General features: G+C 36.1%; 1 protein-coding gene across 2 annotated transcripts in view; it reads left to right on the top strand.

Moving 5' to 3' along the window:
• LOC129218339 (solute carrier family 35 member F5-like) overlaps window positions 1–18796 on the top strand; it is an 87719-nt gene that overhangs the window by 26757 nt on the left and 42166 nt on the right. For both annotated transcript variants that reach the window (XM_054852578.1, XM_054852579.1), the window contains exon 7: window positions 9681–9817. In XM_054852578.1, coding sequence (XP_054708553.1) covers window positions 9681–9817 — 137 coding nt within the window. The remainder of the gene's footprint in view (window positions 1–9680; window positions 9818–18796) is intronic.

Below are 18796 nucleotides of genomic sequence, written 5' to 3'. Positions count from 1 at the left end.
CAATGGATCGCCCAGCCCTACTATATATATTGTAACGGATTCGGTGCGACTTCCACTTTCTTGAAATAAAGACACAGTTCTTGATAAAAACACAGGAAATTTATTTACACTATGTACAGGAAAGATCTTCAACAACTGCTAAATTATTCATCAGCAATTAAGCAATTATCACACAACACCGTAAACTCACCGTTTACACACGTATTTACTTCCAAATACGAAAACAACACAGCGAAATGCCTCGCAATAAACAGAGCAAAATGCTCTCAGTTCGAAATATCAATCGAAACTAACTGTTTATCCATCGCTAACGGCTTAAATACACCGAAAAGAAATCTCTCAAATATTCCAGAAAATGCTACGACGTTCTACAACTACACTTCCATTGATAAAATCAGTGAATGAAATAAGAAAAAAAAGAATAGGGGGTTGTATACTTGAGCCATATGTTAAGGGGTTGTATATTCATTACGGGAAACTATTTACAGGTTACGTTAATACAATAATTACTATTTACAGGATTTGTAACATTGCCCCCTTCCTAAGGACTGCACGTCCCGGGCAGTACAATCCCCAGAAAGGGTGCCAAACTTCTATCACAAGTTCACAATTACACACATTAAATAATAACTAACAGATACAGAAACACAATAATAACAAGAAATATTACTAAACATTAAAAGCAAAAATTATCTACAACTTTTATGCTATCAACCATGGTTGTTTACGTAATACTCATGAACTATGGCCATAGTATGGGGCTAACCGATCATAATGTACAACCCTAGGTTTTGCATTAGGTGATTTTTGGGTCCTCACTACGACGTCATTTAGTCGGTTAAGGACTTTGTAGGGTCCATCCCAATGCGACTGCAATTTGGGTGACAGACCTTTCCGTCGGATGGGATTCCATAACCAAACCTTGTCGCCTTCGTTGAATTCATGTCCAGTAGACCTTGTGTCGTATCGGGTCTTCATCTTCTCCGCCGCGATGTTGATTCGCTCTCGTGCGAAGTTATGAACGTCTTCCAACCGGGCCTGGAGATCCTGGATGTACTCCTCAGGCGATGCAGGCGCATCCGGAGGACGACCGAAGACGAGATCACAAGGTAGCCGAAGCTCTCGTCCGAAGAGCATCTGAGATGGGGCGTATCCGGTAGTCTCGTGGACAGCACTGCGGTAGGCCAGCAGGAACAAAGGTAGCTTCTTGTCCCAATCCTGTTGATTTCTGGATACCATAAGCGAGAGATTATTCAGGATTGTGCGGTTAAATCTCTCCACCATGCCGTCCGATTGTGGGTGTAGTGGTGTTGTCCTAGTTTTCTCAATTCCGAAAATTTGACATAGGCCCTTAAACACAGCAGAGATGAAATTCCTCCCTTGATCGGAATGAATCTGCAAAGGTGTTCCGTATCTCGAGATCCAATGTTGGACTAGAGTCTCTGCTACGGTGGTAGCCTCTTGATCTGGAATGGGATATGCTTCCGGCCATTTGGTGAAGTAGTCGATGGAAACAAGAATGTATTTGTTCCCATCAGCAGTTCTTGGTAGAGGACCCAGGATGTCGATCCCAATTCGTTCGAAAGGAGCTCCAACGTTGTACAGATGTAACTTCCCTCTGCTTCTCTTCTTCGGTCCTTTACGAGCAGCACAGGCGTCACAAGAATGGCACCACTTCTCCACGTCATCCTTCGCCTTGCTCCAGAAGAAGCGCTCCCGAACTTTATTGAGGGTTTTCAGAACACCAAAATGTCCTCCAGTCGCACTACTATGTATTTCTTTCAGAACATCTGAAATCCTTGATCGGGGAAGTAGTAACTGCCACCTAGATGTTTTGCCGTCGTCAGATTCCCATTTTCGGTGTAGCACGCCGTTCCGTAAATGGAGCGAGTTCCATAAAGCCCAGTATCTTTTTGTTGCAGGACTGAAGATGGAAACGTCCTGCCAGCTAGGTCGCCGACTGTCACTTTCCATGAACTCCAAAATTGGTTTTATGTCGGGGTCTTCAAGTTGATCTTTTCGAACTTGGTCGTCACTCCATGGATCAGGTTCTGATGATATTGGAGTCACTGTCACCTGATAGGCGGTAGGGCTAGTCGTTCCATACTGTTTCTCGATTCGGGAACAATAGTGGCAGTTCTCAGGACAGGGTCTTCTTGATAAAGCGTCTGCATTACCGTGAGACAACCCTTTTCGGTGCTTGATCTCCATGTCATATTCCTGGAGCCGCTGTATCCACCTGGCTATCTGGCCTTCTGGATTCTTGAAGTTCAAAAGCCAAGTTAACGATGCATGATCTGTCCGAAGCAGAAATTTTCGGCCGTAGAGATAATGATGGAAGTGTTCTATAGCTTTCACTATGGCCAGTAACTCCTTTCTGGTGACACAGTAATTTCGCTCCGACTTTGATAAGCATTTGCTCCAGTAAGCGATGACATGTTCATTTCCGTCAATTTCTTGGGATAAAACAGCTCCGATGCCCTCGTTGCTCGCATCAGTGTCCAGGATAAAGGATTTTTCAGGCTGAGGATAGGCGAGGATAGGCGTTGATGTTAAAGCCTCCTTCAGTCGTAGAAATGCATCTTCGCATTCTTTGGACCATTCAAACTTTTGCTTGCTCTCCGTCAGCTTATGCAAAGGTCGTGCAATGTTGGAAAAACCCTTTACAAACTTCCTGTAGTACGTGCAGAGCCCCAGGAAACTTCGCAGCTAAAGGATGTTTTCGGGACGACTCCAACTCTTGACTGCAGATACCTTTTCTGGATCGGTTTGTACACCTTCAGAAGAGATGATGTGACCAAGGTAGTTCACTTCCCGGCGGAACAAATTACATTTGGACGGGCTTAACTTCAGATCGGCTTCCTTAAGCTTTTGCAGCACCTTCCTAAGATTTGCCAGATGTTCTTCGAAGCTGCGTCCCACGATGATGATATCGTCTAAGTAGACCAGACAGGATTCGTAAGAAAGTCCTCTTAACACTGTCTCCATAAGACGCTCGAACGTAGCTGGTGCATTGCAGAGGCCGAAGGGCATCACTTTAAACTGCCATAAGCCTTGTCCAGTTGTAAACGCTGTCTTCTCTCGGTCATCAGGGTGTATCTCAACCTGCCAGTAGTTCTCTTCAAGTCCAGGGTCGAAAACCACTTGTGTCCGGAAAGAGTGTCTAAGGTGTCGTCTATCCGTGGAAGAGGGTAACTGTCTTTCTTGGTGATTTCATTCAGTCGTCGGTAATCGACACAAAATCTGGTGGAGCCATCTTTCTTTCGGACCAAGACGATGGGAGAGGCCCAAGGACTGGATGATGGTTCGATTACATCATTCTCCTTCATCTCTTTCAGGAGGGTCTCAACCTCTTCCTTCTTGGCGAACGGTAGTCGTCTTGGATGCTGTTTAATAGGGGGGTGTTCTCCAATGTAGATCCTATGCTGCGTTAAATTCGTCCGGCCCACATCCTCCGATGTAGATGAAAACAGATGCTTGAAGTCGTCCACCAATTGTTCCGCAGCAGTTCTTTGATCTTTCGTTAATGGTGCACTCCCAATTAACTTCGATGTCAAAAACTCAGAAGACATAGTCTCGGGGAATTGATTCTTCTAATGATGCAGTTTACTGGAGTACAAGTTGCTAACACTTCACCTTTCCGGATATTCCTTGGCCTTTCACTCACGTTGGCGACTCTCACAGGAATTACATTCTTGGAAAGGTCCACAAGCGTAGATGCTACCAGCACTCCTTTTAGGTTATTGCTTAGGTTAGGGTATTCAATGAGTCCAAATCGAAAACTGTTGCTTTCTTCAAGGGAGCCAGGTATTAATGATTCTGACCTTGAGGGAATCGATAAATCTGTTTGGGCTATTATTTGATGAGCGGATTTTACATCACTTTCTGCAGGGAAAACGGCTATGTCTTCTCTCATCGAGTGCAGCTCATTAGTCTTGAAGTCGAGAGTGAAGTCATATTTCTTCAAAAAGTCCAATCCGAGAATGAAGGGGTCCGTGATATTAGCGACGAATGCCGTATGATGGTAGGTGGCATTCCCAAACACTATTTCCAAGTCCACTTTACCGTCAATCTCGATTTTGTCACCTGTCACAGTCTGGAGACTTACGCGTGGCGATGTCCACAGCAGTTTCAATCCAAATTCACGAGCCACATCTGTCCTAACGATTGTCACATTGGCTCCAGTGTCGACAATCAGTTTGCAAGGATTCCCATCTACATGGGCGTAAATGAAAAGACCATCACTGCCACTACTAGAAGAGGAAATCTGAAGAGCTCTGGTGGTGGTGATTTCCTTCCCTCGTGGAGCTTGGCGAGCCGGACAACTCCTTCGCAGGTGTCCTTCACTACCGCATTTCCAGGACTTCTGCTCTTGTTTCTTTTGGGCTGTTATGCTGCTCAGATGTCTTGTCAAGTCACCGAGTTGCCTCTCAAGTTCAGCGAGGTGGGACGACCTGGAATCAGACTCATCAGCTTCCTGAGTCCGGATTAGATGGCGATCCACACGGGTTGCTTCTTGGGCGGCCTCGTATCTCATCGAATACACAATGGCAGAATTCAGGTCTTTGAAATCTGCCATCCGTAGAGCTTTCTGGATTTCTGGATCTCGAACCCCGTCGATGTAGTAGTTGAGTGCCAGGTTGTCTCGAACATCCGCAGGGCAGTCGTAAAAAGCAAGATGAGACAGTCTCCCGATGTCCGCCACAAGCTCTTGCAGGGTTTCCCCAGTTTTCTGGAAACGGGACTTCAACTGGAGTCGGCTGAAATCTTTCTGGCACTTCTCACCGAAGCGAAGCTCCAACGCAGCTGTGAGGGCGGCGAAATCCAGGCGCTGGCAGTCCGGAAGGGTCTGGAGAATGTCCGCTGCGTCACCTCTCAGGGATGCTGCAAGATGACAGGCCTTGGTAGCAGAGTCCCATCCGTTCGCTTCCGCCACTATCATGAACTGAGTTTTGTAAACCTGCCACGAAGTTTTCCCATCAAATGTGGCAAGTTTAATCGACGGTCGAGCAACCGATGTGGGAGCGCCAAACTGTACAGAGCTGCTTTCCGCGGTCGCCAATCTCCTTTCCAGGTCTTTAAGGATGTCTTCTTTAAGTTGATGAAATTTTCTATCTTCTTCTTCCAGTTTATTTTCTACAGCATTGCATCGGCCTTCAACGTAACTTAATTTTTCTTCAAATTTCTCTTCGATTTTATTTTTCACTGCGATGAATCGGCCTTCAACTGCCTCAAACTTTCCTTCAATAGCATCAACTCGATGCTCTATCTCATTAAATTTATTTTCCATCACAGTCTTTACCGAAGTAAGATCGTTTTTAATTTCCTCTTGGTTAGAAACTAGGTCATTTTTCAGCACCGTTAAATCACTTTTCAATTGGTTTTGATTAGCCGCCATATCATTTTTTAATTGTTCTTGATTAGCTGCCATGTCATTTTTTAATTGTTCTTGATTAGCCACCATATCATTTTTTAATTGTTCTTGATTAGTCGCCATATCATTTTTTAATTGTTCTTGATTTGCAGTAAAACTTGCAGTCAAATCACTTTTTAATTGGTCTTTTTAATTGGTCAATTCATTTTTAACAGAGTTGATTGCATCAAGAAGTTGTTTTAATTGTTCATCCATTGCGCGAGTAATCACCATAAAATTAAAGTCCAAATTCAAAAAGTTTTTATGAAAAAAATGTCCAAAGTCACACTTACTCCAAGAAAGTCCAGAAGAAGCCCCACGTTGGGCGCCAAATTGTAACGGATTCGGTGCGACTTCCACTTTCTTGAAATGAAGACACAGTTCTTGATAAAAACACAGGAAATTTATTTACACTATGTACAGGAAAGATCTTCAACAACTGCTAAATTATTCATCAGCAATTAAGCAATTATCACACAACACCGTAAACTCACCGTTTACACACGTATTTACTTCCAAATACGAAAACAACACAGCGAAATGCCTCGCAATAAACAGAGCAAAATGCTCTCAGTTCGAAATATCAATCGAAACTAACTGTTTATCCATCGCTAACGGCTTAAATACACCGAAAAGAAATCTCTCAAATATTCCAGAAAATGCTAGGACGTTCTACAACTACACTTCCATTGATAAAATCAGTGAATGAAATAAGAAAAAAAAGAATAGGGGGTTGTATACTTGAGCCATATGTTAAGGGGTTGTATATTCATTACGGAAAACTATTTACAGGTTACGTTACTACAATAATTACTATTTACAGGATTTGTAACAATATATATATATATATATATATATATATATGTATATATATATATATATATATGTATATATATATATATATATATATATGTATATACTCGAATCCCGCTACAGCGCGATCCGACTTGCGCGAAATGGCTATAACGCCATTTTTCATGAGTAATGAATTTTTTATTGCTGACCCAAATTACTCGCTTGCAACGTGAAATTTTTTGGAAACGAGCACGAGCAGCGGAGCATTAGAATGGGCTTCCTTGACACTAAATATTGGTTTCGTGAATAGACTTTCATCCTTTTAGCATCACTAACAGCGGAAGTTCACACATAGTATCAGTCTAAACAACGCTTTGCTTTAGTTTATACAAATTACCGCTCCAATTCTTAACGGTTTTTTTTTCCTTATGAACGTTGATAAAACAGAATGGTTCCCAAACAAGGACTTTCATCTCAAGTTAGCAAAAGTGGGAAGAAAAACAGAAAGTTTCTGACAATGCAAGAAAAGGTAAAGATTCTCGATGCTTAAACAGTTATAAAGTGCCTCGAAGGTAGCACGACAATTAGGGGTGAGTTAATCTTTGATACGTACAATTTAAGTTCAAGAAAAGGAAATCCACAAAAGTTCAGAACTTAGTTTTAATAATGAAGCTCGCAGAGTAGTGTCTGAGCAAAATGCAAACATCATGAAAATGGAAGCCAGACCAGAAATAGTAGTGCTCTCACACTGCATATAAACTTCACAAATTTTAAAATTATAATTAAAATTACGATATCTACTGTTCAGTGCTTTTATAATGCAGTAATGTTCTTTCTGTAAGTACACTACTATTAAAGTACATGTGTCTTATTGATCATTGATTTTGTGCTTCATAACAGAGTAATCATGTTAAATAGTAACGTTTTTTCTAAAATACAGTGAAAAGTCAGTTCTTTATAAAGCATACGGTAATATATAGCTAAGAAATTGTTTGAAACAATTTGAGGGGTGTTAACACATATCTGAAATAGTTGGGTATGCTTATAAAAAATTTCTAAACATACGTTGTTCCACAACGCGAAATTCCGACTTATGCGAGGGACCTTGGAATGCATCTCTCTCGTAAGTCGGGATCCGACTGTATATATATATATTGAAAGTAAAAGGTTTATAGATAACGCCTAGAAAGGCTAAAAACGTATATAACTAATACTTATATAGCTAAGAGAACAAAACTTCACCGAAAACAACAACCCAAGTGATGCTCGGGAATAGACCTCTAAGTGTTAACTTTTGTTGTTGATTAGGTGAATTTTTGAAACATAGTTTGTATCACAACTTCCATTGATCTCAAAGTATTCTTTCTTAGTCAGTGTTAAAGTTTTGGTTTTTCGTCTTCATTGTTCTCGGGGGCTGTCCCAAGATTTTTCTAAAGATCCCTTTTTTGTGAAAAGTTAAATAATTTGATAGTTCTAAGTTTTTACCTATAGTAATGTATCTGTAGGGGTATGGGTCATGAGGTAAATTGCCACACTGAAGTTTTTAGAGTATTTTACTCTTTTTCCATAAGAATATTATTTTTGGAGAGTTTCAGGGGAAGACGTTGCCCTTGGAAGGGTTTGTATTAGGGTGGTCACAAGGTATATGGGGAAAAAAAATTTCATGTAATCTTTTGCGGCACCCACCTCAAATGTGCCAATAGACCAGAAAATGATTTTCAAAGTTTAAAGTCATTTTGATAATATTAGTATGTGCCTCAAATAGGCTTAAGTTACAAAGAACAGCAATTTTCAGCAAAAAGTCATAGTTTTTCTTCTTTACAACCAAAACTATTATTTCTAGAAACTTTGTTCTGGTCTCATTTTAGAGGAAATTTTACTCTCTATCTCTAATTTCATCTAAATTCTGGTAAAAAATGATTAAGTATTATTCATGAATTTTTAAGTCGGGTCGTAAAAAATATCCTCAAAATTGCATAAAAAGAATAAATCATTATATTATAATTGTACCATAAGGCTGTTTGGATAGCTGATAAAGAAAGGAGGTCCTTTTCATTCTTTTCTGATGATTCAACATGGCCATTAAAGTATAAAAGCACATTACTTCATGAATTCCCATTTTTCTTCAATTTTTTTGCAAGGCAGGGGTTTAGTTTGCTTCGGTTTTCTAGAATTTCTGTGGCCCCTGGTCACGAAATCACTCAGAAGTAGCATGCCTTTCCGATTAATTTGCATAAAAACCCACTATCTTGCTAAAATGTGAAATCTGCCTCGTTAAACTAAAGTTGGATTACTGAATATTTTTTCATTTATTTTTGTATTTTTTCTTTTTTTTCCCCATTCCTTCCTTTTTTTTTTGGTAAGTAAACAGCATCTCTTCAAGGTCAACGGAATCATCTATTTCTTCTGCAGATGCAAATCATTCTTGAATTTTCTATCACTTTTGTTCTCTTCTTAAACCCATCAGTAAATTTTTCAAACACCAAATATTATGTTCTTTAAAATACCATTAAATTCCAGAGCAATCTTATGTGACTGTATTGTTTTGTTGACTAATTATTTTTAACTATATATTGTCTGTAAAGTTAAAGACGAAAAATGCAGTTGACTGTATTTACAACCCAATAAACATTCAAGTTTACTGTAGTATGTTTTATTAAATTTACATTCCATTTTCGGATTGGTGTAACATTTATTGTGCAAATTTGCAATCATTTAGTTAAAAGCATCATATATAGTAGTCCTTTTGTTAATACAAACATTTTCAAAACTAGAGTTAAGCTTCTATCTCCTGATAGCAATTTTCAGTACCTCTTTTATCCGAAATGTTCAATGTACTGAAAGAGGTCTGGTCCCAATCACTACAGTTAATTGAAGATCTACTGTATTGTGATTCAAATAGTGCTTTATCTCAAACTATAATGCAGGAAAAAAAATGAACAAAGTTAAATTGTAAATTGCTTCAAGAAATTTTTGTTTGAACATGTTATTAAAACAGCTCACATTTTTGTTCAGTATTAAAAATCAATGTTTTAGTTTATTTTCCGTATTCTCACTTCATCTAATAGCCAACAACCACTGCTCACATTGGTGATGTTTTCCAATCTCCCAATGTATTTCCACTATTATGTGTGCTTATGCTTTTATAAAACATGTTTTGCATGTCTGTCTCTACGTCATTTTGTTATACTGATAAAAGTGTATTATAGGTAAGTAACAGAATACTCACCCAGCATTTAGTATTTAGTTAAACATACTTGTAATGTCACATATTGTATTAATTCATTAGTTGTATTATTTATGTCTAATTGTATTACTCTTAGCTATTTAGTTTTGAAAGTGTTGACTTTTAAGATCGAAATTGTAGCATGGTATCTTAAAATTATGAATTGTAAATCTTGTAATTAAAGCTCAATTGATTGTTCATTCTGTGATCTCCATTTTGATTAATCCCTTTTGAGTTATCTTGTAGAGTCACAAGCTGATGACGCACTCCTTGCACGATTGTCATATGCTGCATCACTACGAGCTCAAGAAACTGCTCTTAAAGCTGCTAATAAATTACCGATGAAGCAAGTTGCACATGTTGCTCTATTGTTTTGCATTTTAGTATGTATTATTATTTAATTTATGTATAAGAATTGAGGCAGTGAGAAGCAAAAGGATGTAAGTGGACTATTTAAAGTTTTGAGTAAAACTTGTTTAAAGTTTAGATCCTAGACTTTCATTAATTTTTTTTTCTAAATCATGCTGTACAACAGAACATACAAAAAAAAAAAAAAGGTTTTGGTACCATCAGTTGCCCTAAAGCAGAGGCATCTTCTCCTACTATTTGTACTGCTTATCTCTAAATTTTTAATTATGATATCCCTTTCGCTCTCACTGTCTCAATTTATCTTTTTAAAGCATAAACTATCAAAACAATTCAATGGTTGATATCAGTTCTCAAGGGTAATCACACTCCTTAAACATCCAGAATTTGTGATCTTTTGCAATTTTTCTTCAGGAAGTTTCGAGAGATATACAGTCTTCTGAGAGTCCTGCTAACCATTCATAACCATTCCATATTTTGAGTTTATTTTTCTTCTTAGACAAAACTGTAATGATTGAAGCACTTGGGCACTTTACCAATTTTTTTCAATGGTTTTTAGGAATTGTTTGAACTGTTTTTTTTTTTTTTTTTGTTATTATTCATTAGTTTTTGAAAGTCATTCTCTCCCCTGACATTACTTTTACAAACTTTTAGTAATAAATCACTCTGTTTCACCATTTATGACTTTAGTATTCAAATAACTTACTACCAAACAACACGACCTCGAAGGTCATGGATCTGGATGAAATCCTGGATTTTGGTCCATTCTGTGTAGATATAAGCTCCGGTAAAAGTTTCTCCGCATAGGCTCTAGTTGGGCTTTATTCAATGAGGATCCAAAGTTGCTATTTTAGCTTTGGTAATAGAGTTTCCTTTAGAATTAACCATTCTTTTCATATATTTATTTATTTCTGTTATATTGCAGTATGTGCCAATTGCTTGCATTTACTGTAGAATAAATTTGGTTAAATGTTTTTTTTTAAATAATTTGTTCGTGCATTTGACCTGAATACTACTTTTAATTTAAGTGCCAAAATATTTCCAAATTAAAATTTAATGGCAAAACAAATGCAAACTTCTCTAATGCAAAATTAATTGTTATTTAAAACATCTGTTCCAACTACAGTAACATGTAGTATATAGCAGTGGTGCCCAAACTTTTTAGGAAGCTGAACCCTTAGTGCTTCACTTTTACTTTGTGGAACCCCATTATGGCTGATTAGTAGAAGACAAATTTTGAATTTTCTGAGAGTTAAATGATGTGGTTCAAAAATGATAATCATTTTATTACTTTCTTCTATATAAAAAAAATTATTGATTTCATGAAAAGTTTTGTATTTGGGCACATGTTTGAGGTGTATTAACCTATGTTGACCTTTTTTTGGAAACAATCTGTTTGTGTTTATAATTGATTAATTTTTTGTGGATGCACTAACTCAAAACATCATGCATGAAATTGAATGAAAATTATTACACATGTGTACTACATTTCATTCAATTTCATGCATTATACAAACATTCTAGTGTGGATTAGTGATGATTATTTTGCTCTCTAATCTCTTCACAAGTTGGAAATATCAAACAATTTACACATATAGTTTGACTACTGTAATTCAAACAATAATGTGAGGATTTGCATAACAACTGGTATACAATTGCCATCAGCAGAATGTTTTCCAGAAGTCTGCAACGCTGATAAAAAAGTAAACAGTCTTCAAGATAAACCAACCTTTTATTAATTGTCAAACCGAAATCGACTATGAAAAATGATCAAAAAATAAAATGCTAATGGAACAACATTATATTTGTGGATTATGTCCTAGAAAATACAGTGCAAATTTTCATCAGTATAAATTTAAGATTTTTTTCTTTAAAAAGTAAGATTTTTCTCCTCCAACTAAGAAACAGACTGAAGATTTACTCAAGAATCTGATTCATGTCTTAGCATCACAATGTTTCTGCTACTGTATTCATTATGTATCCCTATGGGAGAGAATCTGATCACATTTTTACGAGCATTCATTTCGAAGAGGTAGTAAAATAAAACAATTTTGTCATCAAGCAGGGCTGATTACATCTCAATTAATAATGCAAACAAGAACTGGTGTACAAGAGGACCTCAACTGAACCACTTGTGGATTTGGCTTTGGTGCCAATATCTCTAGGGCGGGAAGGAGCATAGAGAGCTTTTGTCATCCAGCATAACTGATGTTCTCTTTTATGATTCAGCATCTATTCATCATTAGAACTGTAGTCGAGGCACTTAATCAACCCAACTTGCCATGATAATACACTAATTTGAAATTCCACATAGACGACCTTCTTGGTTGATGTAAAACTAAAGTTGAAATATTACCATAACATCAATTTCGGTAAATGTAATAATGCATATGTATAAAATATTTATATGAAATATGTAGAAAATGCTTCTCTTGATATTCACAATATTTCTCATTTCACTCTATGGGTTCTCCAATCCCATCAATAAAAGAGGTAGTTTCATCAGTTTAATAGGGCCCTGTGAGGTTTTTCTTTTTCTGCAGATTATCTATGATTACCGTGCCACCCTATTCCGCAAAAAATCAGGAGTTTACTGTATACTAAGCACGAAAGTTAACATTACTGTTAAATTTCTGAATTGTTAATGGAAAATAGTGGAGTTATGGCAATACATGGTATGCCATTCTTACAATATATGCATTGTGGAAAATTTGTTCTGGCATATTTGAAATGCCAGACCTAGCTGAAAATCATGAGAATCTAATGATGTAGACCTAATGGCCGTGAAGAGACATGCAAATTACACTACGATAATAGGCAAATATTAACTTACCAAACTTGTTTATTTATCATAGACACATAATTGATGTAAATTCATTTGAATAATATTGAGTGTGCACACTTCTATCAAAAATATATGGGGATACAGCCAGCAAAGAAAGAGTTCACAATGATTATGAGTTCCATAGCAATATTTTAATTATTTACAAGCTGTTTAAAATCCTTTGCACCTCATCTTTCACGAACACCATGAACTTTTTCGAGGCACACACCAGAAGAACATCTTTTGAAGGTGGACAGCAACGGCAAGAGATGCTAAAAAAGATATTTGATACTTTTGCCGGGGCGCAGAGCAACAACCACGAGTTCAGTGATTCGTTCACGGATTTCACAGCTAGCGGTCATGCATAGACCTCCAGTATGTGTGCATAGTGCTGCCATCTACTGAGATCAGATTCACAGAAAGGCAAATTGAGAGATCTGACTTTTTCCCCCTTTTAGAATTGCCATAAAATGGGATGGCTTTTGCCCGATTTTAATTAAAAGTTTCTCCTATTAAAATTAGTACATCAAGATTCTGCTTCGAATCTCTAAGGTAGTGCAATATCATCTCAGCTTTGTGCAGAATGCACGAGGAAGGGGCAGAATGATGCTTGATAAGTTATTTGTCAAACAAGTTGTTTCGTTGTCTGTAAGGCTGTACAAGGAAATTTTAGTGTATTCCGAATTACATCTGCACTGTAAAGTCAGTAATCTTGAGTCAGTAAATACTGCCTGTTATATTTTCCTGTTGCTCTTATAATAAGGGAGAAGTAGCTTTTTAATTTTTTTCTAAAACCAGACACACTAGCTATAATCCTTGTGGAGAAATTTCACTCGGGATTACAAGAAATTTTGGGTCACTTTGCCCACTTGATCTGTATAAAAAATCGATCCTTACTTGAAAATGTAGGAATCAATAATGATTATATCTATTAATATATGTCTATATTATAATTTGTTTCAAGCAATCTTAGCAGAATGCCGTGCACATATAAAGAAAAACTGGGGCACCGTCATGTGTCTCATATTCTCATATATAAATGCTGTGCTCGACTAGGCAATTTGTGATGTTGTTAAGATGGGGTTGTTAATTTGGCAAGGTTGTCTGTTTGGCTGAAAAGCATTTAGCTCTCTAAATAACTTTGGGAAATCTCAAAGAAAAAACATTAAGCAACCTGAAGGAAAATCATGCCTACCACTGCCAGATGAAAGCAAAATAATCAAACAAATTTTGGTGTGCACTGATTAGGACATGCCTCTGTCATCTATGGATATATGGCTTATTGCTAAAGGTTACTTCCCTTGAGCTGAAAGTGTCTGCGTGAAGTTCAAGAATCATCTTCCGAGGAAAGATTGGTTTGTCATTTTTGAATCATCCTAAAAAACAGCTCTCTCAAAGTAAATGTCAAAATATGTCCTGATTAAGAGCTGAGTAGAGGTCCTGAATGTATATCTTCTTATTTTGGCAATCAATATGAATCATTGTGTACTATTCCACCCGAAAACACCCTGTACTACGATGAAACTGACCTCAGTGATGACCGTTGTTCCAAATTAATGATATTTCGATATTTCAACATGGAGTGAAGTATCCTAAAAGCAGTACGAATAGCTCCAAAGGGAGTATCTCTCTGATCTTTGCTCATGCTATTACTAATGAACTACTACCTTGCTTTGTAGTGTATAAAGAAAGCAGAATGTTTTTCCGGATCTTCCCATGCATTTCAATGTTAATATTAATTTCCTGCATTCTTTTATTTAATAAATATTTTAAATTAATAGACTGTGGTTCTGTTCATCCCTGATAAAGTTTACTTTGTTCAACAAAATATTTGAAGATGTTTCTCTGAAAAGTATAAGTGGGCAATGTCACCCGTTTAACATGGTTGGTACGCTCCGGGAAAACCTGGAATTGTCAGGGAAAATGACATAGTAAAAAAAGTCAGGGAATTTTCTAAATTTGAACCCCAAATTTTTTCCCCCATGAAATTTCGTACCATGAGATCTAATCTTCATTTTTTATTGATGTTTCCTGAAAAAATACTATAAACATTTTGAGTAAAAACTGTACAAATTGTTTTGATCGGAAAGTCTTTTCAGCTACATGTGAAACGTGGTCGCCATCTTTGGTCATTAACAAGATGGATGTAGACATGATACTTAATAGTAGGGGAGATAGCGACCGAAATTTTACGACAATATATATAAGGCCAGAATTTTTTTAAATATTAGATTAGTTTACTTAAAAGAAGAAAACGCAAGTCTACTAAAAAGTTATCGTTGCAATAATTAATAAAAAAATTTGCAATATGTTGCAAAAACTTGTGAAATTGTCTTATATATATAAGACTGAAACTCTGTAATATTATTAATTACGTATAAACATAACAAAAAATATATGTCAACCGCGTCCGAAGCGTTACCGTGCCATGTCTACCACCCACGCATGGTGCGAAAAAATCAGTCAATTTTGACTTAAATATATAAGCCTAATTTTTTTGAAATAATTGTTTATTATGTATAAAATATAAAAACAAAAGTCTACCAGTTGTGTTATGTTGCAAAGGCATGATAGATGCCACGGAATGTCGACCTCGTACCTCTATACGTACCGTTTATCGGGCCGCTAGTGCTCGTTCAAAAAAGTTTGCTTATCGTCCCGAAATTCAAATAAATAAAGCTGATTTATTTTTTAATAAATAGTTTAAATCCTATTTTCACTAAAATTTGTCTACCGTGACTAACCGCCTAATTCACCGTTAACCTAACCATACGCCTTTAACCACGAGGTTCGTTAACTCGGCATTGAGATTTAAACCGCAAGGTGAAATATTCGGTATTCACCGGTCACGCACCGGCGAAAAAGGCCCCGGAGTTTCCAAACTTCGTGGTTTCTCAACTTTGCCAGCACACTACGCATCCTATTGGTCAATAATGATCACATGATTTTCTACGTTTTTTGTTTACATTTTGAACGACCGTTCGCTGTTGCTGTTTCATTCCATGCTGCGTTGCAAAGTAAAGCGAGACGAAGATAGCATTTGCTCTCTTTGATTTGAAAAAAATAATTGAACACAGTTCATTACCAAACAAAACAAATAATATGATTTAAAGTTTTTCTAAAAAGTCAGAGGCGTAAGTACAAACGCGGAGTTAAATTTGAGTAGCTAATTGTGTAAATTCAAGTGTAAACAAATGTATTACTTTTGCTATTATTTCTTTGAATCTACGCATACACAATTACACAATTACGGATGTAATTTAAACTTATTATAAAGCTTCGGAGATAGATAATTTTAATCTGCTTATCTCTTTTCTTAAAGAAACTAAATTTTTAGTGACAAATCATTTTATTCCAATAAAAGAAATGTTATATCTGATTAAAAATATTATTTTAAACCTCTTTCATACCAGGATATCTCTAGTAATAATAATTTCAGATAAAACAAGTTCAATATAGATACATTATTATTATTTTTTATTATTTTTATTAATCAATTTAATAAGAAACAATAAAGGACATTTTCAATGGTTTTCTTTTTATGGCTTATAAATGTGCAACAAAAGACTTTTTTACTGCCTCATTAACATGAAGAAATGCTTTTTTTTCCATAAAATTCAGTTTTACTTACATTTTCTATGAATATTCAAAACTAATAATTGAAGTGTGCCCCGCTAGACATAACATCACAGACACGTTTCGGCATGGTATGTACTAGACTAGTCCGTATAGTTTAGTCAATATATCTTAACCATAAGCCAATAGTGGCGGAAATCAGCTTCTCCATCCGTGCCCTCTCACTTGGCTGTTTTTTGATACAGCCCATAAATTTCCTCTCTAATTCAAGTTCTGTGAATTCCCGAAACAGTCCAATACAGTAAGTGTGTTTTTTGAGCACAAATTGTTAATATGCTTCAAAATGGCACTGTGCGCTGCCTTTTGGAAAAAGCAACTTCCTTTACACCATAGTTTAGACGATTGAAAGCATTTTTCAGGGCAGTATAACTTTGTAGCTGGTATTGTTCGTTATTCCTTCTACGAGAAGAGGAGATGTAGTCTCTTAAACCCAGAAACATCTTTTTAGGAGAGGTGCCCACTTAGGAGGGGTTATGACGCAGACTGCGCCATTGAAATTTTTAGGGGCATTTTTCTTTTTAGTGGGGGGGGGGCTATTGTTTTTGGGAGGGGGGATCTTTGTGATTTTTACGCGGGGTGAGCACCCTGATTTTGGGCGGATACTTGGGCGCTTATTTGGTATTCTGCTGAAGAGGTTTTCCTTTGCTCCTTCTCACGTACTTGGATTTAAATCCCTGAATCACAAAAACTGTTTTGTCAGAAAAAAAAACTTCTTAGTCTATGTTTTGTATTTCATTACTCATTTTAACCTTGTTTTCTTTATAAGAGACGTGAGAAGCTGTTTCTTGTAGGGTTAACATCCTCTCCGCCAGTGTTCTAACAGCCTGTATCGCACTGTTGAAGGTGCAATATTGACACCAGCTCCCGCCGTGGCCCTGGAAAGTTGTTCAAGGATTTATAACACTCATTCAATATAAAATTTTGTCTTCACGAGTCGAAGTTTATCCCTTTTGGTTGCATTTTCTAGTGCAATTGACTCGAGCATTTCCTGTTGTCTGAAACTACTTTCATATCCTCTCGACACTTTTTGTACTCACTCCACAGATTTTACCTATTTCTTCTAACGTCATTTCAGTGTTTTCTAAGCGCAATCTATTTATCACTAACTTTCTAAGCTGATATCCATGAGGCTAAAAATTACCCCCACAACAAGCGAGATACCAACATTGCGGAATACCTACCTCTCGGGTGGAAGAATTTCAAGACCTGCTACTTACCAGGTGAATAGGAACACCTATACTTTGATAATAACTGCAATTTGAACTCGGCTGATTTGGAGTACATCTTCAAATAAACTTACACATGATAAAAAGAAAAAAAAGATGTTTCTCAATTAAATGCCACAATACTGTAATTGCGTGTCTCACAAGTTTTACAATGACTTTACTTTCAAACATAATCAAAATAAAATAGAAAATAATAAGATTTTTTAAGTTTTGGACAGGGCTGTGGAGTTGGAGGTTAAAAATTCCAAGAGTTGAAGTTGCGTACTAATTCACTACATTAATTTTTATAAAAGGAAACCATTATTTCTATTTTCTTTTTTATACGGCATTGCACTGAATGTAAAACAAGAATGAAGCATGCTTTCAAGTGCAAATGAATTTTTTAAAAAAAATATTTTACTTACTTTCCCTATTAAAAGTACAAAAAATTTTTTTATGCTATACTGAAAGTTTACTTTCATCACAATATTTATAAATTAAAAAAAACTTTTATTTAATTCACTATTTCAATGAATATATAAAGCATAAAGAGCAATAGTGTACAGTTTTAAAAATAATTTATTCTGAAATGTTGAAATCTGTTACACAAAATCTTTCACATTTGAACACATTGAAACATCAATTAACAAGTAAAGATATATCTAATGTTTTGACAAACGATTGTCATCAATGACTTTTTATTCAGTTCATTGATAATTGAATTTTGTTTGATTTATTTTAATCACTTTAGTCAAACCGTGATTTAATTTAATTAAGCTGTTTTAAATCAATTCAAATGCTAAGCAAAATAAGTTACATTAAAATAATGAAGAACCCATTAAACTTGGACACCTTATTGTTGAGTTAATGATATCAGAGCATAATTTATAGTTAGTAATTATAATTTTAACTGACAATCAGTTTTTTTTTTTTTTTTTGTTTCATGTATAAAATAACTAATAATATAAAACAAGTTACAGAAGCAAGTAAAATTTATTTCAGCTAATTGAGTACATAATCAGGATTTAATCTTTTAAAAACAAATACAAAGTAATACAATTGAAAACCAATTAAGATAAATTACAACTTCCTTTTGACAGAGACAGCAGTTATATGATTCCTGAGATAGATTGCAGCAAGTTGTAAATTTCAGTATCCAGAGTCAATTCGGAATCAACTGAAAAACAAATTAAGTCAAAATGCTGATAAAAATAATTTTTTGAATTTAAAAAAAAAAAAAACGAATCAGTTGTACCAAAACTCTAACACACGCTGGCAACAATAGGAGCACATGTAAAATTCTACACTATACCCAAAACATTAATAGGTTG

Source organism: Uloborus diversus, chromosome 3, assembly GCF_026930045.1.
Source record: "Uloborus diversus isolate 005 chromosome 3, Udiv.v.3.1, whole genome shotgun sequence".
Classification (NCBI taxonomy): domain Eukaryota; kingdom Metazoa; phylum Arthropoda; class Arachnida; order Araneae; family Uloboridae; genus Uloborus; species Uloborus diversus.
This window is presented reverse-complemented; position numbering and strand designations above follow the sequence as displayed.